The 26,691-nt window shown below is 41.5% G+C and overlaps 2 protein-coding genes across 2 annotated transcripts in view; one reads left to right on the forward strand and one right to left on the reverse strand.

Annotated features, from left to right (window-relative positions):
- Positions 1-2,500, reverse strand: part of LOC127609050 (muscleblind-like protein 1) — an 80,414-nt gene extending 77,914 nt beyond the window's left edge. The window contains exon 1 of the mRNA XM_052078675.1: positions 2,388-2,500. The gene's annotated coding sequence lies outside the window, so the exon portion shown is untranslated. The remainder of the gene's footprint in view (positions 1-2,387) is intronic.
- A 19,923-nt stretch (positions 2,501-22,423) lies between these two features.
- On the forward strand, positions 22,424-26,299 carry LOC127609055 (succinate receptor 1-like). The gene is made up of 2 exons (XM_052078683.1): positions 22,424-22,751; positions 23,503-26,299. Exons 1-2 carry the CDS (start codon positions 22,749-22,751, stop codon positions 24,451-24,453), a joined length of 954 nt encoding a protein of 317 aa, XP_051934643.1. The 5' UTR covers positions 22,424-22,748; the 3' UTR covers positions 24,454-26,299.
- Positions 26,300-26,691: the final 392 nt, after the last annotated feature.

Genomic DNA, 26,691 nt, shown 5'->3' on the forward strand with positions numbered 1-26,691 from the left:
GTTTTAAATGCTAATATATTAGGTTTGAAAAGAGTTAGGTTAGAAATAGTATTCTGCAGCCCCACATTCCATTTCAGAAGGTGGCGGTAATGCCCAAAGATGTTTGCCAAAATACAGAAGAAGAAGAAGAAAAAGAACAACAACAATTCTAAGGAAAAGTGTTGACTGCTAGTCCTGGCAACTTTGTTTCGGTTTCCATTTGCACAATTTATTGGAAAGCACGGTAATCCACCAGGGCTGTACCGCTGGCAAAATTGCAACACAAGATTCTTGTTCAGGTACGAAAAACTTCAAAGTCAAACATTTTGGCATTTTAGGAGTTCAAATGGCAGAAGGTAGCCACCAGCAGCGTACCTCCGCTGTACTTAACAGTTCAATAGATTGGCAAATAATGTCGGCTATGTGAAATGTAGGTGAGTGTGTTTATGTAAAAGCTCTTTGACCAGTGAAATGTGGATAAACTGATACATATTTGATCCGTTTTATCCTCACAAGGGTCCCGGGGGCTGCTGTAGCCGACCCGAGCTGTCTTCGGTCAGTAGGCGGGGTGCACCCTGAACCAGTTGCCAGCCAACCGCAGGACACACACAGACGAACAACCATCCGCACTCACACTCACACTTCAGGACAATTTAGAGCGGTCAATAACCCTGCCATGCATGTTCTTGGAATGTGGGAGGAAACCAGAGTACCCGGAGAAAACCCACGCAGGCGCGGGTAGAACATGCAAACTCCACACAGGAAGGCTGCAGCTGGAATCGAACCCAGTACCTCTGCACTGTGAGGTCGACGCGCTAACCACTGGACCACCCTATCAATCCCACTAGGCTCGGGTGTGCCATCAATATGTCAAATGACTAAAATTGGCTTTATATGTAGCCGCCGTTCTTTCGGGATCACGGTGCAACCCGACTTGGCCACAGAGTCATTTAGCTTCTATTTGGAAGCTATTTTTTTTAACTCGGGTCCTATTTGGACTGTGCACATCTTCACATGAGAATGTCTCTGTGGAATCATATGATCCAGAAACAAAACTTCCCCATTTCAGTCTCTTAATAAAGTAATTACGTTTCAGGAGCCGCTGCAGCCCAGCAGCCAAAGTCTGTCTCCTATGTGACGCTGCGAATGGCTCGCTGGCCCTTAAACCGTACAATGACCTTTAAAAGACGACGATGCTACGTAGATGTGGATAAAAACAGATTATTCATGAGACAAGAGATCCGAATGATCAAAAAAATTCAATTTTTATTTGCAGGTATTTATATATGGATTGTTTAAACAATTTAACAGCATATACAGCCTGCAGTCTGCTTTATTAGGTAAAACGAATGCTGATGAGAGTTTAATCTTGAGATGTATGATGCAACCATTTGGTGCCTCAACATCACGAGAAAGCAAAACTTTGTCGTCCTCATCAGAATCACTCTGTCACCGTGATGAGTGTCCTATGATGGGTTTCCTTCCATTTATACAATTTTTTCCTGTTTTGCAACAGGTGATTTTATCATGTCCTTCAATTCCTCTGTACAGTGTGTTGAATGTGTGGTTAAAAAGTTTTGTTGTTTTGTTTTTTTTCCATTGTAATTTGAGTTACCAGTGACCTGACTTAGGTTGTTTTTTTTCCCCTCGAGATACAAACCATCAAATTTTTGCTTTGACTTCAGTGCGCAATCTTGCGATACGAGCACTGTAGGATGACGGTGTCAGAGAGAATCAGTAAATATTTGTCAAAAAAGAGGCTTTGAGCCGTTTATGGCCACTCTGAGTTCAACTTTACTGCCAAATTACTTTGTAAACACAAAACAAATCAAACTACATTTTGTGTATTTCAAACATAACTTAACCTTTTGTCCGCTACCTTAATGATGATGCCAACAGATATGGTTAGCATCTATAGTGTTGTAAGCCAATCGATATTTGTAAAACCAATGGTGTAGTAACCCATGTAGACAGACAAAATAAGTACTCACAATCGTCCCGTGGATACATTTCTATCTGCACAATTTTAATGGAAAGTCTTAATTTTGATGGGGGTGAAATCGGGAAATCTCAAAAGCACCTAATAGTTGGCATTGGTACATGCTTAATGTGATTTTTGGATTTGCAACTAGATATTGAAATAGAAATACACACAATAAGGTTATTTTTCAAAATCCTCCCGCCCTTTCAGAAACTAACATGGTGGGTGGATAAATTGTGGGAAACGCATCAAGAAACAGACACAAATTGGGTTAATCCACTGAAATTCGAATGACTTGATAATGAAATTTTGAGCAAAAGGCTTGAATAACTCCTGAACTGGTCGCCAGTCAATCACAGGGCAATCATTAGTGCCTCCAGAGCAAGAGGCAGAAACAGACGGGGGTCATTTTTTTGTGGGGGCTTACCTGCCAACTTCTTGCAGTCGTATGTGAGTGAGAGAGCCTGAGCACACCATCCCAACTGCAACAGGAACTGACGTTAGCTGTGTGACAGCGTTGCACTGTCTCTCTCGCTCTCTCATCTGATTCAAGGAGGGATGGGGGGTTCCTCTCTGCCTGTGTGGAGAGGAGAATGCACTCACACACTCTGTTTCCACTTACGCAGAATATAGGAGGAGAAGCGGAAGAAGCCTTCTGACGACCCGCTGCAGCTACGGTTGCTGTGGCAACAGCCACCCACCCCTCAACCTCCACTTTCTCCCGCCCTCTGATTTATGTTTACATAGCTTAAGTAGAGGATGAAAACAAAAACAACAGCGCTAATTTGCACGGAGAGAAATATCCTGACGATTTGTGGTCACCAACTGTTGCTTCTGCCGCCCGCGATAAACGGCACGGTGTGCAGTGTGAGGGACACAGAGCGATGCAGTGCGCGTGTACGTGTGTGTCCCTGGAAGGAGTTGATCATTGCTCTTGATGGTCGCTTGCCCTCTTTGCTAATGCCATTGAGGCCTGCTGCACTTTGATAAGACATACTACCGTAGCCTTATAGCAGCAGCTGAATACTCTGATCAAATGAGATGCTAGGAGACACACACACACACACACAGTGAGTGTATACACATACCGTACATACATACATATTTTATATACATATACATAAAAAACTGTCTTAATTATCCAAAATTAGGAGTTTGATTTCAATCAGAGGATGAATTAGAAGGAAAAAAAACGTGAGGAGAGTGAAGGAAATTGAAGCCGAGAAGAGCTTTCCTCTCCCCGGTCTCCTTAGGAGACGGAGTGGGCGGAAGGCCTCCGCCGTTCTTCAGGTCCTGTAAATCGTACACTGCAATCATTGCACTGTCAGCCTGCCCTCACTCCCTGGTGTGTTTAGTTTCTCGACATGGAGACTTCTTGTCTTACGCTAATCGGTGTCATGTCCCCTGCAAATCCACAGCGACACTACAAGACCTACCTTAATGAAGTGGCTTTTATTTAACCTTTATTTATCAAGGCAAGACTGATTATTTTTTGCAAAAGTGACCAGACAACTGAGGAAAACAATCAGAATCAGAATCATCTTTATTGGCCAAGTATGTAGAACACACAAGGAATTTGTCTCTGGTATAACACGCTGCATTAGTATGATCATAAACAAGGACATGACAAATAGGTATAGAAGGACATTTCGTAATGTAAGTGAAACGTAGTGCGGTGATAAAAGATAGGATAAAAGCAAATACAAATAAATGTATGCTTTTTAAAAACAATTGGGGCAAAAATAACCCAAGTTATGGGTCCAAAAGCGGGGTTTGACACAACTATTCATTTCACTTTTAAAATTGGGACAAATGAATAGATTACAAAGCAACTCAATTTTGATGTTGTTTCATCCATCCATCCATTTTCAACATAATCTATCATGAAGAGGGTCGCGGGAGTTGCTGGAGCCTATCCCAGCTGATTTCGAGCAAAAGGCTTGAATAACTCCTGAACTGGTCGCCAGTCAATCACAGGGCAAATATAAAGACGAAGAAACCATACACACCCACATTCACACCTTCACTGAGTGGGAACCGATCCCACGCTGCCCGCATACAAGTCAGGCAAGTGTACCACTACACCACTGACTTTGTTTCATACAAAATAACCAGTTTTGTGTTGCTTTGTTAAAAAAAATGTTTTTTGGGATTATTCATATGAACCAACTTTTCGGGTTAGTCATTGAACCCCAAAAACCCTATGGCAGTTAATTCTGTTTTTGACCCAAAATTTTGTTATTTTTCTGTTTTTATAACGTACAGTATTCCACAAGCTAACCAAAAGCACATGTCCATGGATGATGCATGCATATACAGCACAGTGGATAGATGATGCTCAAAAGCTTTGGCAAATAATTTAAGAATTCAACAGAAACATCCAAAAAGGTCCGTTAGTACTTTGACCTGAATACAGAAACCAAACGAAAACAGAAATGAAAGAGCTTGACATAAGCCGACATCCTTGAACACAGTTTTTACTTTTCAAAAAGTGGTTGTGCAGTAATGGGCTTTCCTTTGTGTTTGTAGACTCTCATATGGGTAACAGTGCTAATAAACCAGAGAGAACAACTCCAAAAGAACACATACAACATAACTTGGTTAAGGTTTGCTTCACACACCGTTGTTACTTTTTGCTAATAGCACATTTCCACAAGTCATTGTGTTTTAGTCCCAGTTTTGGTTTGTTACTTTGAATCTTTGCTACTAAATGTGAGTATTTTTGATCAATATGAAGAGCCCTCTTACTTTTATGTTTTGTTCTAGTTTTTTGTTTTATACATTTTTTTAGGTTTACTCCTGCACACAAGTCTTGCCTCCGTGCTTGCCTGCACTTGGGGTCACCACCCTCCACTAAGCAAACTTCACTCCATGACTCTCCATGCTTTGGTCTCCAGCCACTGTTACATTTGAATTTTAGAAATATGATTAAGTATTACTGTAAAACAGTAAAGCATTTGTATAGCCGTCCAGCAGGACACCTCGCTAAGGCTTAAAAACCAGAAACTTTTTAGAATTGTTGTTTTATTTTGCAACATTGCTGTGATATGTGCCTGAAATAAAAACTTTGATAAAAAAACGATCGTCTGCCTCTCGTATATACAGGTTGTTCAACCCTGCACACGGCAAAACAGTTCGGTAGCTTTTGGTGAGCCGGGGTTTAGTATAATGCAAATTGATCAGGAAGTGCACCAGCAGCTTTCTATCAACCATTCCTGGCCACAATCTGTCTTGGTCTGTAAAGACTCTTCTACCCTTATGGGTTCAATAAGACCAGGTCCTTCATGGTTCCTATGCCAAGTCGTGACAGACTGAGGACATTTTTCCATCAAGAGACTAATTGACTACAATTAGCTGGTTTGTAGTCCGTAATCTACACTGCCTCTCACCCAAAAGTCAGTTGAGATAGGCTTCATTTTACCCGCAACCACATTGATGGCAAGCGCTGTAGAAAATGGATAAATGAACACTAATAAACACTTCAACAGCTTTAAAACAACAAATATTCCCCCCAACACCCCCATGCATTCAACAGATGCCACTATTGTGCACTGCACGTAAGAAAAAGGCTCCGTCAATTTCAGCAACAGTGAGCAAATCAACTCGTCAAGCCTAGCCTATTCGGACTTGATGGCAACAGCAGCAGGCGCCCACTGGCTCACATCTCATTTTTAAACACATTTACATTCATGAAACACACACATAAAACAAATCACAAACACACTCACTGCTCATTTGGATGATTTCTTGCCCTTAAGCTTAATGGTCATTGATTAAACTCATGCATAATTACGGTGGTGGAACTGCTGAGGTATTAAATACTGCAATGACAGTGTCATGGACCTCGGATTCTTGTTTTGATCATATTTTCCACATTGGTGTGTGATTATTCGAGGAATTAACTGCAATGTTTGTTCCTTTACACTGGAATTACAATGCAGGGAAAGGGTTTGTCATAGAGATGCAAAATGCTTAAGAAATACAAGTATTTCTGTTGCGGGAGGGATATTTGCAGGTGTTTATTCGAGGGGGCAGTGGGATTCACACATGGCTTTTTAGAGTTGTTATTTTCATGCATTCATAAGTACATTGAAACTCCTCTACAACGAAATTGTTTGCAGCAAGAACTTTCACAACAGGGGACTTTTCACTGTGGCAAATTTAGTCTCAGTCATATTCAAAAAACGTATATGTGTACTTTTTATTCCACTCATGCATAAGTATGACCATCCACTTATTGAGCCCACAGTTCAAGTATGGCGAAGAGACTTTTATCGTAGCTGTTATGCTTGCGCACAAATTAAATAAGCTGCCAACAGAAGTCAGCCCCGAGTTTAAAAGCTTTTAAAATTACATTAAAAACTTTGCCTCCCACCTGGCCCTATTCCTTTGATTCAGTTCTTTTAAACATTTTACATTTATTTTCACAACACGGTCTTTTAGTGATTTTAGAAACGTACTTGTTTCTTGTGTATGTCTTGAAGTAATGTTTTTAAATGCTGTCAATGCGCATTCCTTTTGTCATTTTGGTCAGGTAGTTTTGCTTTGTCCGCTTTACTTCTGAATGCCGATAGCTGTTTGTAACAGCTTGTGTGAAGCACATCGAGTTGCCTTGTGGTTGGAATATGGCACATAAATGAGCCTGTCTTGCCTTTAAAAGGGCTAATAAAGGTTTCATGATGGTGTTGAAAGGACTCTGTTCGACCTTCGAAGTTCCACTGTAAAACGCAAAGCTTAGATTATAAGTTTATAATAAACTGTGTTTGCTGTTATAAACCGCAGTGTCACAAATCTTTTATGAAAACTAACCAGAGTAAATCTCATTTTACTTTAGAGAAAGAAAAAAAACAGTCTCTGTATGACGCAATAAGTCTCGTCAGCGAGTACATGAACTGGGGAAGGAATTGAAATATTCATTATGAGCATCTCAAGACTCTCAAGACTCAAAACATCAAGCTGAAAGATGTCTACATGAGGATGAATGATGCGGAGGGGTGGGGGCGGGGGGTAATGAACCGCACTGTTGACAAAAACAACAGGTGCTCAGACAAAGAGACACAGAAGGGCTGAGGAAAACCAAGCCAAAAAGACTGATTGTATCAATTGTTTTGGGCGTTGAGCAAAAAAGTGATTGATGCTCAAAGAGTTGCAATTTTGAAAGTAATTGGAAACCCTCGCAGCTTGTTAGTGCAGAATGGTTATTAATATCAAATTGGTTGACAAAACAGAAACCATTCGCTTTGTGCAAAACTGACTGATGGCGAATTGATGAGTGGACATTTTAATACAACCACATTTCCATGAAACTGTTCGTGTGTTTCAGAGACTAATGACACAAACGAAGCATTTTTGTGTAGTAGTAAAAAAAAATAATAATAATAATAAAAGTATCCCGGCAGCAGCCTATGGGCAAAATAAAGGCTAGATTTCCAGTTGTAAAGTCTTCATGGCCACATGGCTTCACTGGAGGAAAATGTCAGGCATTCCTTCTCTCATCAGTGACCTCCCCTGAAGACTGAAGGTATGCCTAATAATGCTTATAATGAATGCAGTGCCACACACAGAGGTAAATCAAAGGGAAATCCCAGGCTGTAACATCAAGACTATGCTTGGCTTTTACGTTTTTGTACATTCATACAGCTGCACTGAAATGATTTGTTGTGCATCCATCTATCAATTTTGTGTTGCGCTTGTCCTCATTAGTCATTGACAGCTGTAATTGTGAGAGTGTTTCAGGGGATAGGCATTAAAGAGGGTGTTTTGGTGTGCATTAGCCTTGTTGTATTGAATCCCACTCTGCCCCTATGTCGTATGGCGTTGCACAGGGTTCTATTTTGGAGCTCCTGCTCTTTTCACTGCATTTGCTGCGCTTAGTTTTCATCTTAAGAAAACATGGTGCTTCTTTCCACTGTTATATATGACATAAATGTTTTTAAAAAATACAGAAATCGTATGCATTTTGAACATGGATGTTTTGCCTAATATTATCAACATAACATAGCAGATAGATTTTCTTTGCAGTTTCTATATGGGGAATTAGCATTGCTCACAGCGCAATTTATAATTGAGTATCTGTAAATATTTTTTCACCAACCAAACTTCCAAAGCCCTTTCTCAGTCTTTTTTCTGTTCATGTGAGGAGTCACAAAAACAAAATATGTAGACGTCAAATCACTGCTCTGCTTGTGGTGTTTTGGCTGAAATCAATCAACGTTCTTTACCGCTGGTCACTGATTGACAGAAAATTGTAGAATCAAACTTTGTGGTGAAACAGAATGCACCTACTCTTAATTTTGGTCAGTGCCGTGTTCACGCTGACATTGGCTGTGAAATTGATGGATGGGGTCTAATCTTTAAAGCCCCACTTCTAAATCTTTTGATGCCTATGATGTACGTTGGTGTTATTTGTGAAATGTGAGCTTTATACCTGACAATGTGCTGGAATGGGGTGCCTTTAGGGACAGCAGGATCCTCTGTAGCCATCTTGAGCCATCTTGGATCCATATTCTTCCTCTTGTTTCCCACAGACATGTGATCCCTTGCAATATGGAAAAATTTTCCATTGTTGTGGTTAGGAATAAATCCGCACCCCTGCAGTTTTGTAGCTCAGCTGTATGAGATGACAGAAAGACAAGAGCAATTTAAAACAGAAATTAGGGATATTCTGCAACTCATTTTAATTCGGATGATTCCCATTTTCTCGCTCAGTTAATTCCAAGTATCGTGCGAATTCTACAGTGTGTATGTGAGAGGGGAAAAATTTAGCCATCCTCCTGGGTTTCCTTTAATATTTGCCTGTGCTTAGAAGCAGCACAGTGCATCCTCTGACATGAATTGTCCTCGTTATCTCCTTCTGTCTCCCTTACGAGCAAGTGTAACATTTTTGCACTTTTGGCTAAAAATAAGTATGCTTCCAAGAGGTGCTGGCCATTTTAATTAACTCCAATCCCAGGTGCGCCCTAACAGCTAAATGGAAATTCAAAAACAGCTCATACAACACTTTGTATCGCATCTATTGACTTTAGCGCAGTTCCGCTAGTTGACATGTTTATATCAGCTTTTAATCCTTTGCATTTCTTCTGTCAAACATGAAAATCCGTCCAAGTTTCCATTTTTGTCACGCCCTTTTCCTCTCTGGTTTCGAGACGTAATCCCGAGCTGCAGTACTAATAGCATTAGCATAGCATATCCAATCCTTTTATCTGGAACTCCGACAGAGTCGACAGATCGGAGTCACACACTTCCTGACAACACTACATTTCCCATGACACCTACAATATGTTTTCATGCAACAAATTTGACGTAAATTGAATTTGGAAAAATTTTAAAAGACTTTTGTGCCAATATAATATATAAATCTGTGATATGCTTTGGTCAAAAAATATGATCACAAATTACAAACTTCTCAGCCTATTTTGAAAAAAATCAGCCTGTCGTGAGGTGACTATCCTATTTTATGCAAAGGAGTTCACCAGGCTGCGATGAAGTTGAAATGCCCTTCAAGTCAAAATAAATATAAAGTTAATTTGTATAAATTGATAACAACTGTGCCAAATTTGAATGCTTGAAAACAAAAACATCAACAGGTCTACCAACTGAGACTTCATAACAGTGAAAAATCATACGCTTCATTCCGCTCTCAGACACTGTGAGCATATTTGATGAACGTACTGAAACCACGCCCTATTTAATTGTCAATATCTATCAAACATAAAAAAAACCATCACAGATGCGATTTTGTCTAGCATTTTTTTATGCCTTCCATAACTACATGCATTAGCCAGAAAAATAATGTTCGATGAAAACCTCCAGTGGCTAAAATATATTTTTCCCTTGAACATAGCTTATGTTTGAACTACCATAACCATTACTTTATAATTAAAAATTGTCTTTATTGTATGTTCTGAAGCTGCTGCACCTTCACTCCAGTCTCTGTTCGGCAGACCTCACATTTTCAACACCGCCAATGTAAAATCCCACCAGAGGTCAATAACATACGCGACGTAATCTGACTGAAATTGGAGCAATTTCCTTGACTGAAGAAGAACTCTTTCTAGCCTCCAATCACTGGAGACAAACTGTTACATGTTAATGTGAATATGCAAAATTCATGAAGGTATGTAATGCCTCAGGTAAGAAAGGTAAAGCTACGCTCGATGGCCACAACGCTGCACCATCGAATGACATCGCATACAAGAACAGTATGAAGTCTTTATTCAGATCAGCAATCACCGACACTGTCGGACGATGATATTGCAGTCAAATTTCTTACCTCAATCACAAACCAATGATTGAAATAATACCTCTGTGACAGTTTCAATCAGAACTGAGGACAGTGGATATCATTAGATTGCACGGGTGGACCTAAAGGGTCTTGTGAATCATAATGACACTTCTGTATCCATTTCCAGTGAATGAGCTTTGGAGACGAATATCTAGATTTACTACATGTACTTGTGTCAAAGCCATGTTACCTTCCAAGGAGTCCAAAGACAAACGAGCCAATTCTTGGTGGGCTTCCTTCCAGGCTCAGTTTGCCAGTGCGCCAGCTGCCCAACGTCTTTTCTCAACTCTGACCTGTTGCAGCGCGTGAGTCACGGCTTGAGAGGAAACAGCTTCTACCATCCCGAGTCAATATTTGTATTTTGTTGTTTGTGTCCGACAGAGTGAGAGAGAGGAATAAGGAGAGTAGGGAGGTGGGGCGGGGGGGGCACAAAAGCAGTTGTCAGGCAGAGCCTAATGATTCAAGATGAAAGCCGACTGTCGAAGATAAGTCCATTCTTTGCTCTGCTAGTTTTGCTTCTCAGTTTAATGATTTGGCTCCAGACGACTAATGCTAACGCATGTTGCCGTATTTTGGTAATATGGCCCTTGTCTTTTGTTTCCCGGGCATGCATGCGCAGAATGTTAAACTTGGCCTGCGCTATACCCGGAATGACATCACCCAGACGTTTAATTTAAGAGTGCTTACGCCGCGCGTGAGCCTCCATCCGTGCTAGTGTAAACACAGGAAGGCAAGTGCACACTCTTACCTGTGTGTATTGTTGACACAGAAGACAGGGGGTTCCTGTGCAACAACGCAGAATAACTTTCTTCCACTGGGGGAGGCTGATGAGGATTGGATGGGAAGGGAGAGGTGGAGTGTGTGCACACAAGGGAGAGCAAGATGCATGACTACGGCTCAGGGATACTGTAAAGCTGTTCACAGAGGCAGCGGGTCATTGAAAAAAGCTTAACGGGTTGGTGCGCTGCCAGCAGCAAAGGAAGCTGCGGGGGGCTGCAGAATAAAATCAAAGGGATTCACATGAAGAGAAATCTCAGGAGTGGGGTTTTACACCCAGAGTCAAAGACTGTAGTTGGGGCAGCTTCCGTCTCGGACTGGAGTCTTCTTGTACCGCTTTTGCCATGTTTGGTTCAACTCCAGACGAGATCACCAGAACATCCGTCCAATTTATGGACATCTGCACAATCACATGAGATCCAGAACAACATCATGGATTTTCAAAAGCTTTTGTCTACAGGTGAGCTAACCGGTCGATAGGGTACATGCCTATCAGAATCCAATACAAAGAGTTCCTGAAGCATTTGCTTAGTTCACTGCTTTAGAGGAGGCGAAAGGTGCGGTGGGAAAACTCATGACTGCTTCACCATGCTCATCCTTAAGTTCCTTGTTGAGAAGAACATTGCCGTGCAGGAGCAACTTCCCCACCTAGGCGACCCGTTTCCCAAGCTCAAGTGGACCTATTTCCAAAACATGGTCGACATCAAAATGGCAATGATCACGAGACAGCATAAGATCCAAGGAAGACTCTTTCCACGACTGCATGAAGACCAACAGAGAAGGCCAACAAAGTGCTTTTAGGTTAACACTTCATGTCAATTCTGATTGCATTTGATTTTTTTTGTTATGTAACAATACAATTCAGATTTTTTTCAAATCCAACCCAAGCCTCTTATATAAAAAGATATAAATTGGAAATGTATCTGATGCGTCTGCAATATAGATGCTCAGCCACGCAGATGGTTCAATTGTGACGTATCAATGGCAGGACATCATCTTTGGTTGCAGACTCCGGCAAATGGCTTTAACAGGGGGCAATTGGATCATTTCTGCATTGTCCCTTCTCTCTTAATCTCTCCATGTCCTCAATGGAATTTCTGGTGGGAGGAGCTATATTATAAACAGATAAGTGAGGAACTTGGAAGTTGGAAATGAGATGAGCCCCTACACGCGGGGCCATAATCACTTCCACAAATCCCGCACCACGTCATTTCGTTTTGTGCACACGCATGTCACTTGCAATCATGTTTACATGATCATGTTTGTCACTTCATCGATGTATTTCATTCGTATAAGAAGTCACATTTGATTTTGGAATGTGAACGTCCACATATAAAGATCGTGTTTACAGAAAAAAAAACCTTGGTCATGGGCATTAGAGTACTTTGAAGGGGAAACCCTGCAGTTTGGATTTAAAGTACCTCTTGTTTATCAAGATTTGTGACACCAGTCCTGGAAGTTTCCAAGACACCTCATATGAACAAGAAAGCATTCAGGCTTACCACCTATGGAGATTTAGAGTCGCAATTGCATGTCCGTATCTCTAGGCTCTCGCAACGGCACAACATGAGGTCTCCACCAAGGAGGGCCTGAGCCGAGATTAGAACATAGAAACTCTCGACTGTGAGGCAGACATGCAAAGCGCTCTTCCCCATCATGCCCTCAGACGTGTCTAAGAGAAATGTAGATTTGATGAAGAAAGAAGAAGGAAATTTAAGCATCACAGAAGCAATATTAACAAATCAAACTGTGATTCACAGAAGTATTTGACCATTTGTCATTGATCCAAAAAGAGACCCCCCCAAGCGCTTTTATGGGGACGGTTTTCATTCTGGCAGCTATAAACATGATGCTGTTTTGAAAAGGAATTAAAAAATTCTCATTAAATTTACTTTTTGTTCTAATAGGCAAATATTGACCGGCTTGCTCGGTTACTCAAAGATGTCGGAAATTAATTGTGCCCCCGTCACCACTAAAATGAACTTTTTCTATTCAGAAATAATTTGAACTTGGCATCGTAATCAAGAAATAATAATGTGCTTGAATGTTTTTCCAGTTGAAAATGCAAGCATCGTTAATTTCAGCTTCGATTCACTATGTAGTAATCTTTCATGACATCAAATGATCAAATTTAGGGCAACTGCAGAATCAAACTTACCTTGGGTTCATACATATTTTAAGCACCATATTTTATACATTATGGAGAAACTACCAGAGCAATACTGTAATTGAAAATAAAAGGACTAATATTGAGAGTTATAATAACATATATACTGTCTTGGCAGGCTACATCAGTTTTGTTGATGTTCGGCTCTTCAGATAGAGTTCCAGACAGCTCTCCGTATAATATTAAACACTGTTCAATTTTAGAAGACAGTCTCTGTTTGGGGTTGTCGGCTCGTTCATGTTTTTCTTCCCTTTTCCATACAGCGCTCCTCTGCTACAACTTCATGTATTGGAAGAAGTTGCGCAAAAAAAAATGTTTTAATGTAAGCAAAGGCACTTTTTCCACAATTTCCTGAAGAATAGTGTAAATGCTTAATTTTATCCTGCATTAAGTATTTTTTAATACCTTTTTTGGTAAACCGCTTGGGAATATTTACTTTATTTGTGTGTGTTCTATTGGAAGAGAAGGCAAAGACATGTTGTATATATCGTTTATATTTTGCGGTGAATTTGAATACATTGTTTCATAACAGCTTTCTGTTTAAGGTGGTAAGGCAAGTAGTAAAGGATTTTTCAAGATTTTGAGGTGGCCGATGGCCCTGTACCTCACGAGACTAGTTCTACTCCGGAACTGAACGGCAGCCGAATCCCATCGCTAAACACTAAAACGAGAGCACACACATTTTTAAAACAGTTACTCGAGATTCATTAATGTGATATCTTCATAAATCAGATCGTGAGGCAAAACAGGAAGTCGAAGAAATTATTTTTGCTTCTAAAACGGCATTATCTTTATTCACCACTGGGTTTTGAAGATAATATATTTTACTGTTTTCGTCTTAAATACTTTGAATCTTTGCACATTAAAAAAAACCCCTCTATCATACGGGTCAAATGTTATATTTGGCGCATGACGCAGGCCGCTTAAAAACGCATGCCGGTCTGTCAATGGCTCCCGGGCCATAGTTTGGACAACCCAGGTTTCCTTATCCCGTTGGAGTCATTCTGAGCAACCTGGCGCTGTTTTGTATATAATTTGCAAAAGAGACCCCGCCCCACCACAAAGTATCATGTCCATCCATTTTTTGGGATTGAATTAATATCCTTAATATCACCTGGGAGCATGGTTATCTTTAAAAAATAACAATAGATTCAGCAAATGACGTGATGGCACCAGAGGCATCATTGAAGTGGGTATGCTTCATCCCCTGCAGACCGTTAATGTCTGCGCAAACATTAATGCCAATCCATCCTGTGGAGATAAATATACGACCAAACATTGCCATGCGCAGTCACACCGATATAGCATAACTGGAATACCAATAAAAGATTACGCCTGAAGTTACAAATGCAAATAAAAGGTAGTGCGGCAAAGAAAATGATGGAAATCTGCTCCGGGTTTATTGTAAATGTGTCCCCGATATGTGCGAAAATCAAATTTTGGTCCACGCCACCTTGACCAGCGAGCTTATGCTCACAAAGCATAAGCCAAGGACAGTGAGCCAGTCGGTCAGTATGAGCCTCGTCTAATCCAATCCGCGGAGGTGAAATGGTAGCCGCGGCGAGACATGCGAAGTGCAGTCATGTCACACAGGCTGAGACCTCCAACTCTACGAAGAGAGGAAATGAAAGAGGTGAGGAGGTGCAATGCCATTGATAGGGGAACAGGAGGAGTGCAGTTGTGTCATTTGGGTTAATTATTTGACTCCAGGCCAAATAGCAAGATGTAACTTTTCAATAGACAAAAATGTTACAGGTATCAAGGAGTTTAGTAAGACATTGCACTCTAAAGTTACAACCATGTCACCAACTTCTCTTATGCGCCAAGTGATGTTAAAAAAACCAAAAAGTCCAGACGTTGGTATCGTAACGAGGTGAAGGCAAAGCCAACGGATGGAAAAAACACATCCTTGCCTTGAGTCAAGAAACCGTTTAGAGAGACATCAAAAATGGAGCTCCCAGAGTGTCCCTTCTTTTGTTACAAGCCAGCAGACAGAAACACATTCCTGCGGGAGAGTTATTTAGGAGAACAGTCAAGCACTTCGACTATGGCTAGCGAAAAGAGACTTTATCCTTTGCTGCCAACCCACACACAAAATGAGGGAGTTTAAGACCACACAATTCATTGTCTGTAACGCTAACCTTGACTAGCTTGAGAGAAGGAGAGCACTGGCTTTCACGTGAGGTACAATCTGGTGCAAAGAAATTCTGCCTGTCTGCCATTCTGCAAAGAAAGTAATCCTCACGATGTTAAGTGGATGCCGACTTAACCTGCTTAAAAATTCATTGACTTTCCACAGCTCTGTATTGCGCGTACATAAACCATAGCCGCCGATTTATTCAGTAATATTTAATAGTTTTACCACCACACACTAAACACTGAGTCATCTCTAGATCAATCAAATGGTACAATTGTAGTGACAAATATGCTCAACCAGAGGTTTAGATCAACCAGAGATTATGGTGAGGAATCCTGATGACCAGTTACTAGAAATAACATTTGTGTGATCTTTTCCGCAATACAGTTTTGGAACTTCCGCATTATCTCGGAGCCAGTCACAAGGAGTGATGCGATGTCATTCGTGACAAAACTCTAACTTTTTGGTTTTTCTTGCATCTGGGTCATTCAGCACATTTTTTTTGGGTGTGCTGGCCCAAGTTTTAAACGCAATGTTACGCAGGATTGGCAAACACAGTCATACTTCAGTTTTCGACCATTCGACTTTTGAATAATAAACATATTTCTAGATAAGATCTTATGATTTCCCCACTTATAAAAAATATAAGGCAGTTTGCATTGGCGTCCATTTTGACTCCGTTTGACGTGAGTTAGATGTAAAATGTCAGTGGGGTAAAGGTGCGCGCAGTAGCGTAACAACATCAGCAATAGCCAGAGCGGCTCACAGGATATACCAATGTGTTGCTGATATGTGCATATCTCGTTAAAACAAATCATTATCATCACCGCACACTTTAACAGACTGATTTAGGCTGAGCGTGTTAGCCGTTAGCATCTTCATAGACAAAAGGTAATGTGCTTGAATCGCTTTTGAAAATGGACTTTGCTATAGTATTTTCTAGTGTGTCATAGCCTGCTAGCTTGTGCAGATAATTATTTAAGTTAAAGTCATAAAAAAAGCCACTTTTGCAACATATTGTGTTTATTTGTGATACTTTAGTCAGTGGAATTGTCATGTTTTACTTCCATGGCAAGATGCAGTGAATGGTTGTCTGGCATCTATGGTGTTTCCCATTATGTGTTAGCATTAAATCTGACTTTAAGGCAAAGTTTAGTGGTTGTTTGAAATACAAAGTTTGTTTGGTGTGTTAACGCCTGTTCAAATGAACAAGAGTACCATTAAAACAAACTACAGGGTACTTAGGTGAAAGCATCCTTACATCGTAGAAGTCACTTTACTGCTCCCAACACGATGATGTCATCAAGTCGAGACACTGAACAAGAGGGTCGTTATTTTCGAGTGCAGTTCTTTAAAACCTGCTCATCAAAAAGCCTTTATGTGGACTGCATTTGTGTGTGTGTGTTTTGGGGGAAACAACTGTACAGAGAACATAAAAGTGCCACCTGCTGAAATGAATGGCAAGCGGGAGGAGAACACGACAGTCGAATGACACCCAGATGTCTGTGTTTGGAGCGCATCCGCGTCGTGCTAACACAGCTGCCAGTTTTAATGCGCAGAAAAACAAGCTACAAAACATTGTCGAAAATCAGAGTGCACAGTCAAGCTACTGTTTTTCTTTGGAAGGCGGAAGGATCAATTCAGACAGCTGCCTGTTGCATTAAGAATAAAGAGCGGAATGAATGTTACTTTGAGTTACGCTTTCGGCTCAAAAGAAAGCATCGAGTAAAGCTGTGACATGCTTTTTTAAAAAATAGATTATCGCACGCATATTCCATTACACAGACACTATTCGGGGTTTGATCCAATTAAGTCACTGTCTGAATCATGGCGGTAAAAGCTTTTTAACCGTGTCACCTTCCAGAAGTGGGACACTGAGGGCAAATGGGAGACCGCTTTTCAAAATGGGCCAGCATGTGACACTTATGTTTAATAGACTCATTTTCATCCAACAAACTAACATTGTTCCACTTGTAGCCTTTTAGTTTTCTCACCAGAACAAATTACCTCGTTTTCCTTGTCAGATAGAGTACAAATAGTTCATTATACAGTATAAGGAGGCATTTTATGTTGCTACTTTTCGTTTTCCGCATCTCTCTCTCTCTCACACACACACACGCGCGCACACACACACACACGCACAAACGAGTATGAGGTAACTGTACAAGTTTAGTTTTTTTTCATATTGTGCCACGACACGCTTCATTTTCTTTCCCGTTTTAAAAGCCAATTTTCTGCATGTAAATTCAGCATTTGAGATTATTGTCTGATTCGAATTCAACAATATGCTCACCATCAAGTCATTTCGTTCAAAGGTAATCATCACGTACCAAGCACACTTGTGGCGCGATGGCCGAGTTTGGGAGATTTAGGTAACTGCTGCCCTCTGTAGAATTTCTTTGGTATCACACTCCCTCTTGAGTCGCAGTCAACTGCTGCAGGCCAAGAGGTGTGTTTAATATTTAGAGGACATTTTTTCTCCCCAAAACTCAAGAATAATAATAACAATAATAATACATTTTATTTATAAGCGCGTTTCAAGACACCCAAGGACAGAATATTGCAAATACCTTTGACGTGTTTTTCAGGGGTTGGGTGGGTGGGGGGGGGGGGGGGGGGGGGGTCTGACGATCTGAACGTTTCCATACGTTTGAAAAACATAGCTAGCATAGATGACTAATCAACCATGGTTGGGATCTTGATTTTTTTTAAGCGCTGGCTTTGAATTTTTACTCACAGTTTGGCGAGTATTTTGTTGTTGTTTTTAACACAAATCTCAGTACTTGTACTTAAGTATAGTGTCTAAATACTTTGTTCCTGTTTTGTTAGATAAATTGTTAATATGTGTATGTTACCTTTTTTTTTACTCCTTACATCTACACATATTGGCACTTCCTACTTCAAGGGAAAACAAACAAACATGCCAATAAACTATGTGACGTTTCTACCTTCTGACCTCACATCAGAAACAGATACACGAAGAAGAAATAAGACACTGGAGGTTCTTGAAAACATTGGAGACACACACCCAAAAGTCAACATGTGAACTTTGCATCGACTATTAAATGTACATTACTGACCCTAGTGGTTGGTTTGACTCATAGTGTGGAGTTTACACGTACTGTTCTTTCGGTGCTTGCGTGCATTTTCTCTGGGTACTCCCGCTTGCTCCCATATTCTAAAAACATGCGTGCTAGGGTCCTTGAAGACTAAATTATGCAAAGGCGTGAATATGAGTGTGAATGAATGGTTTGATTCTCAATGTGTGTCCATCCCACCCACCTTTGCCCCGAAGTCAAGTGATGACAATTAGGACAGGCACTATAGAAAGTGGATGGATGGATAGATGTCTTAAAAGTATGTACTGTACTTTAATCCTTTTTTTAAGATAACCAGTAGATTGAGAACTCATTTGTACTCTGAAATGGTGTCTATGCTCATCCACCCCGAAGTCAAGTGATGACAATAAGGACAAGCACTATAGAAAGTGGATGGATGGATAGATGTCTTAAAAGTATGTACTGTACTTTAATCCTTTTTTAAGATAACCAGTAGAGTGAGAACTCATTTGTACTCTGAAATGGTGTCTATGCTCATCCACCACCAGAGGGAACTCTCATGCTCTTTGAAATGGTGACTGAAAGGATTGCAATTGTCAAGGGCTTATTCCACATGATGAATCATTTAATATGACTGTGTATACTGCAGGTGTCTGCAAGATACCAATTGCGCATAAAGTGACAGCTATGTGACAAATATCAAATATGTGTATATTTTTCTTTTTGGGTTGAGACTGTAAGAAAGGTTCTACTTGAACAATATGTTCAGCGTAGTGGTTGAAATATGCAGTAGGGTACAAATATACTGCATTACAATCAGATAGGAGATCACTGTAATATTTTGGTTACCTCAACTAGTTATATGAGTGATCCGTAGTTTGAAAGTAACTAGGCTTGTTGCTTTTTTTCCAACCTCTGATGACTGAGGACACAACATAAACACATGTAAAGGAGAGGGATGAACGAGTATCGATACCAGGGATCGGTTTCTAGCCAATACTAGCCTCATATTAAAGTACGATACCAGCGAACGATACTTTATATAAAAAAAAAAGAGTGAGCAAGTCCTCCTCAGCACTACTTTGTGCTATACTGTGGCAGACCGACACATGTCCAAATTTTTTTGCGGGGGGGGGGGGGGTCAAGTTAAATGAAATTTTAAATATCAAAAGTTGGTCTCGGTACTGTGTATCGTGAGAACTCAAAGAGTGAATTCTCATTCTGGTAACAGTCGGAAAAAAAGTGGGACTGAACATGCTTAGCAAAAGGAGAGAGGCAACCTCAACTACGGTTGAGAAATTAACCCCCCCCCCCCCCCCAAAAAAAACAAAAAAAAAAACAAACAGGGATTGCCTCCGCATAAACAACAACCATGGAGCACTTTGCTTTTAGACCAAACTGTTCCACCAGTGGCCTGTTGGTGGTCTCAAGGAGTATGAATGAGTGGTCAGATTCCCAGAGGAGGGAGAGGAGAGGAAGAGCCCGTGTGCTTTCTTCACATGGGCAAACAGGAGGTCCATAGTTTTATTTCCTCACTGCTGCAGTCTACATGTGTTTAATCATTTGATGCTGAAATTACAACTACGCGCCCAAAGGGGCAACAGATTGCAGTTTTCTAACAGCCATTAGCGAGGAACCTCATGTGTGTCCCCATAATAATCACTGTAAAGAACAATTCAAATCTGTTGCCTCATGTACTGTATTTTCCGCAGTATAAGGCGCTTCAGAGTAAAAGGCGCGCCTTCAATGAATTGCCTATTTTAAAACTGTTGTCATATAGATGGTGCACAGTATTATAAGGCGCATAGAATAGAAGCTACAATAATAGCTGAGGTTGCGTTTTGCATCCACTGGATGGAGCGATGCTAAAGGGAATACAATACAGATATCTACAGTGCTTTGACAATTCTGCAGCGGTAACAAAGCGCTCTACAGAACACTTAAAATAGTATGTCAAAGAAATAAGAATATTGACGTATATATAAGGCACACTGTCGACTTTTGAGAAAAATCAAATGCTTTTAGGTGTTTTATTTTAATCAATTAATTTAGCAGCAGCTCTTGTTTCTCATCTTTCAGATAAAAATTTTTGGTCCATTGTAGTTACTTTGTTGTAGTTACATTGTAGTTAAAAGCGTAAATTAACGGTAATGTGAAAAAAGTAAACTGATAAGGTCTATTTTTCTAGTGACCACAAGCTAATTTGACATATTTGGCAGTCATCATTACATTGGCCAAGTGATGATTTGAAGAGCTAAGGAAAATGCCTTTTGGAGCGGAGATGGAACACTGTATAAACATGCCCGAAACTGGCTGACAAAGTCAATTCACATTGCCAAAGAGAATCTTTGCAGATAAGCTGCAAAACCGGTTTCGTCAGTGTGGAAATATCTCCAATCAGTTAGTAACAACATCAGACCATCCCACCAAATAAAGAACAATAAAGGAGTGGAGGACATAGCCTACTGCAGATTTGAAAAAGGATACTTGCACACCGCAAACCTCACCATCCCGACCATCGTCGACCTCCATCACACTCTGCATCTTCAAGCAACAAAAGATTAACAGAGCGGCCCGGCCCGATCACGTTATGCACATCCCCGTTGTGGCAGTTATTGTAGCTTCGGCGCACTCTGCGTTATCTGCACAACTGTTGTTGATCACTGTTCCACACTACTGAGCACTTTAGGGAGCTCAAGGACTCTCTTCATCATTTCCCCAACTGTAATTGTATCATCATCGTTTGGAAAAGTTCACTTTTCAAGCAGAACTGTTTTATCTTTATCTACACTTGCCGGTTCCATCCATCATCCATCCATCCATCCATCCATTTTCTGCCGCTTATTCGGCGTCGAGTCGCGGGGGCCTCAGCTTTTGCAGGGGAGCCCAAACTTTCCTCTCCCCAGCCACTTCTTCTAGCTCTTCCCAGGGAATCCCGAGGCCAGCTGGGAGTCTCTCCAGGGTGTCCTGGGTTGTCCCCGGGGCATCGTGCAGGTGAGACATGCCCGTAAGACCTCATCAGGGAGGTGTCCAGGAAGCATCCTAATCAGTTGCCCGAGCCACCTCATCTGGCTCCTCTCTATGTGGAGGAGAAGCGGCTCGACACTGACCCACACCCGGATGATTGAGCCTGTGACCATAGATGAGGGTTGGAACGTAAATCGACCAGTAAATTGAGAGCTTCGGCCTTTGGCTCAGCTCCTTCTTTACCACGACAGACCAATTCAAAGTCTGCAGCACAGCAGATGCTGCACCGATCCGCCTGTGGATCTCTCGCTCCCTCCTGCCCTCACTGTGAACAAGACCCCAAGATACTTAAACTCTTCCATTTTTGGCAAGATCTGCTCCCCAACTCGGAGAGGGCACTCCACCCTTTTCCAACTGAGGACCATCGTTTCAGATTTGGAGGTGCTGATTTTCATCCCAACCGCTTCACGCTTGCCAGTTCCAATGATTTTTAATTTTTTCTTTTTAATTGACAGACTTGTGAAATACCCCGAACTTAGCCAACAATGATGATTCCAATTCTGGTCAGTGTATATTGAAAAACATGAGTGTCAGCAAAGGATAGGCAAAGTGAGCCGACCGATCGTGACATTTCAACATGTAGTGAAGAAAGCTCAACCATTCTCGCTTTGCTCTGCAAGAGTGCAGCGCGACGACGTGAGAAATTCTCAAATACTCCACAAATATTTGTTCTTCGTTATCTCGAGCACAGCTTTTCAATGCTGCTTGATGAAATTGACTTGCGCAGCGAACCCCACGGGAATGCTGCAAGATCACTTCTTGATAATAAAACCAAATAAGCCACGCAGGCTGGCTCTCCTAAAGCTGTGCAGGTTCTGTCATACCAAAATTACACTCTCTCCCCCTCTCTCTCTTTTTGCAAAAGCAAGAAAAAAAAAACGGACCGTGGTTTATTCGCACATGTCCCTCAGCAGTGAATCACATGCTCTGTAAAGGCAGACCAACATTACATTGAAGGCATTGTTGCCAAAATATGCAGTGGACCGCACGTCCGAATCAACCTCACGAGTTGTGCAATTGCCGTTGCCAAAGCACTTGACACCGGCCCTTGCAAATTCAACACCTTGCCATTATTCTCTGTGTCTACACGAAACACGGGGTTGTGGTTGGTGCTCGGAAATATGACACCGTTTTTTTTCCGCCTTCATCGTTGTGAGGCCAGAGTTGAGGATGCTGTTATTTATTTATTTATTTATTTCCAACACAGTCATATAAAAGTCAGCAGCACCTGCAGCACTCTGTATTTACTGTTTCCACTTTGCAGTTAGTAGGCTGCACTCTACGCTTCCTTGGGCACAACCTATTTGATCTTTCACTCAGCCCAGCTGGACGACGGAATGGTGAGTCCATTCTCAGATCACTGAATTTGAAATTGTAGTCAATAATTTGTGTTAAAAAAAGGCAGGTTTGTTTCTAGAGTTTACAGGGGACATAGGTATGTTAGTTAGGTAGGTTATGGAAAATTGTCTTTGTAATGTTTTTATGCAAAGAAGTCGACTCTCTGGAGTGCTTGGCTACTCAAAGTATGAAATTATGAAAGCAAGTAACCATTTTGTTTGCGGTCTACTGTATGTGCCAAAATGTGTGCGGCAGTTTGCCATGTTGATCGTTGGCCTTATTAAATCATAGTCAGGCTATTTTCAGGCCTCATACAGTTTCCTCCACAAATTTGTTGACACTACATCCAACATTTGATTCCAAACGGCAGAACCACTGTCATGTCAAATCCAAAAGTTTAGCAGATGTGCAGTGTTGTCGAATTCATGGATCAGCATTAAGTCCTCATAACTAGCACAGTATGTTAACGCAAGATAGGGCGTCCTCAAAGTTCTGAGACGTAACACAAATGAGTATCCAAGAAGCCGCTCACCACACTCGCCTAACACAGTTGTAGGCTACAGTCCTGCTTACAGTAAATATTTGGATGAAAAGTGTTTCCAGGCCGTGAACACAAAACAAATGAATAACGGTAAGTATGGCGATAATTGAGCGTGCCTTCTCGTGAAGCGCGACTAACTACTACATTATGTCATGGCTCTTGATGCTCTTGACCACGTCTTTATCTTGCCATGTCTCCGTTTTACTTTCCAGGAGTTGAATTGTACAGAGATAGATGATGTGCTGGAGAGATTCTACCTATCTCCGTCTTACGGACTCGAGTTCTGCATCGGTTTCCCGGGGAATCTGATCGTCATACTCGGTTACCTGTTTTGTCTGCCCAAGTGGCAGAGCTGCAATGTTTACCTCTTCAACCTGGCAATCTCCGACCTCACCTTCCTCTGCACATTGCCACGCCTCTCCTACCTCTACGCCAACCGGCAGAAAGAGACCAGCTACTACGCTTGCGTCATCAACCGCTACATCCTGCATGTCAACCTCTACTCATCCATTCTGTTTATGGTCTGGCTGAGCATGGATCGCTTTTTGCTCATCCGCCACCCGGCGCGGAACCACTTCCTGCTGAGGCCGCGGACGGCCCTGGTGGTGACCGGCTTAAGCTGGCTGGCCGTCAACGTGGAGGTGGTCCCGATGATAGTGCTGATGCTCCAGGATCTGCAGAGTGGAAACTGGAGTCGCTGCAATGACTTTGCCAGCCTCCAGGGAGACGTCAGCGCTTTGGGCTACAGCATGGGGCTCACTTTAACCGGCTACGTTCTACCTCTCCTCGGACTCTGCGGATTCTCCAAGCGTATTGCACAGCTACTACAGACCCAGGAAACGGCTTTTCATCGCAGGACGGCACAGTACAAGCACACTCTCAGGGTCGTGGCTTTGGCATCAGCCATGTTTCTGGTTCTGTACACTCCGTACCACGTGATGAGAAATGTCAGGATCGCATCCCGGCAGGCCTGGGCAGGGGTGCGCTTGTGTACAAGGATGTACATCGAGGGCCTCTACATCTTGACCCGACCGTTGGCCTTCTTGCACAGTGTCATCAACCCAGTCTTCTACTTCCTCATGGGGGACAAATTCCGAAAGTTCCTCCTCGCCAAAGTTCAAAAGCTGGCCAGAAAGACAACGCAGCCAAGAGAACCTATATGAAAACTCCGTTTAGCAAGTACCCATTCGATAAGATCAGTTCCTTCACCGCCCGCTGTATTTGGCCCATACGCCTTTGAAGTGGCGCTAACCAGTTTAAACTGCCGCACTGCCTGACGTCCTTGGAGACCAAAGCAAATCCCGCGTGGTGTTAGCTAAGCAACTAACGGTTAATTACTTGTTTTTTGCTGTTTGTCAACTTTCCAAATCACTCCGGAAGATTGATTTTCAACATGCCTGACATCTCACAAGACCTCGGAGTTAATCATGTGAGCTCAATTCAGCAGTGATTCATATCTGCCTGAGTGCTTGGCTTTTCTTTCACAGCCTGGAAAGGAATGTTAAGAGACTATTGTAAGAAAAGAAAAAAAGTATATACCGGTACTCAAGTTATTGTATGTGAAAGAAGCCACCAATGCAAAGCTGCGGGACTCCAACCATCACGTCCGCACAAAAGTAACGCTTGTGCCGTTTTCACATTTTACAATGGTTGACTTCATTATGACCTCCACTAATGTTCACCTCAACACCGCTGTATTCATAGAGCGCTTTAAAACAACCGCCACTGTATACAAAGTGCTGTACATGGCGCAAAAATAATTCATCCAACAATAAACAATCTAACATTTCATGAAAACGGTAGAAAGCACAAACACAGTAAAACTAAAAATCAAGTCTCAGACATTTGCAATTCACTGTTTTAGTAAAATATGTTGCGGGGTTAATAAAATTAATAGAATGGAGACTTTTGTTCTGCAACAGATCCATTACATTTTTTCCTTTGTTAGGAGAAAATATAGTCTAAACTTGGGGGAAAATAAAGAGGATTATGGTGAATCATGGGAAATCAACCTGATGTGGAGACAGGTGCCCAACGTATGAGCCAAGCTACATATTTTACCCATTAGAAAAATGTCCGAAAAAGCATGAATACCGAACCACGATGATGTGTGACATTCCTGACATATTTGCTAAAGCAGTGGGAAACCTTGACCAATTTAGTCAAATAAAAAGCTGATACACTCCAAGCAAGCCATGACATATTCTATTGTATAAATAACAGGTGTGTACACATTTATTCTTGTACCTTCCTCCACAGGTAGAAGAGCATCACCTTAAAGATTAAATCTCTATACATTGTACGGTACCTAAAAGCAGCGGTGGGTGGTGAGTTTTGGACCAATCGCGACTTCATCTACCTTTTTCCCCAACAACGTCACAAAATATACTAAAACACGATATACTTAACTGTGTGTCAGTAAAGAAGAAACAGAAGCATCTTCTCTATGTGAAGATGAAAACTACGAATGAGTGTATTTGGAAAGCAAGTGATCCGATGACCTTGATCTCCCTATAAATCACTTCCAAACCTCAATATTACAATTCACAATCAATATTCATCTCATGACGGGACAAAAACATTCAAACTAAATAAAATACATCATACTCAACAGAAACGCTGATGCAGATCTCCTTTCTTTGCTCCTGTCTCTCCGTGGAAGTTAGCCATAGCGCTCATTCTATGCTGCTCTCAAAGTGCACAACAATTTTTTTAAAAACGTTTTCTCGGTTGGAAAAAAAAGCCTTACAGCAGCGCCATTAATTGACATAGTCTGAAAAAACAGTTTTTCTCGAAAAAACGTGCCTTGAAGTAGAATTTTTAAGCAAGCCTGACATCATCCTTTCCCTTTAAATCGATCATTGATGCACAAATTCAGCACAACCAAAACAGACCATTAAGGTGAACCAATCGATGGAGGCAAACATCCCGACGTCACTTCAAGCCTTTGCGAACGCACAGAGTGGTGAAGCTACAATCCGATTTAAAAATAAATAAATTTAAAAAACAGCTATTTCTCTGGTCATTGTGTTCAACCGCACTACTCGGGATTATGAAGGCCTTACTCCAAAGTTACATACAAAAGCTGAAATGTGATTGGAATACAAAAAAAAAACAAAACACACACACACACACACACACGAACAACTGGAAGCTGCACCGCCAAGACACGTGCTATAAAACGAAGATGAAAGCTCAGCCGCTTATGCAGATACAGGTATTACCATTTCATGTAAGTTGTAAATATACTGTAGGTCTGAGCTTCTGTTAGTGTTTGGGCCAGTAGAGAAGTCCTCCTTGTCCCGGACTGCGCGCAACTGGTTGTTCAATCCAACTGAACTGGACTAAGCAGTGATTCTTTTGAGGAGCCCAAGAGGGTGGCCAACACTAAAAATGCCCGC

Source organism: Hippocampus zosterae, chromosome 10 (genome assembly GCF_025434085.1).
Source record: "Hippocampus zosterae strain Florida chromosome 10, ASM2543408v3, whole genome shotgun sequence".
NCBI classification, from domain to species: domain Eukaryota; kingdom Metazoa; phylum Chordata; class Actinopteri; order Syngnathiformes; family Syngnathidae; genus Hippocampus; species Hippocampus zosterae.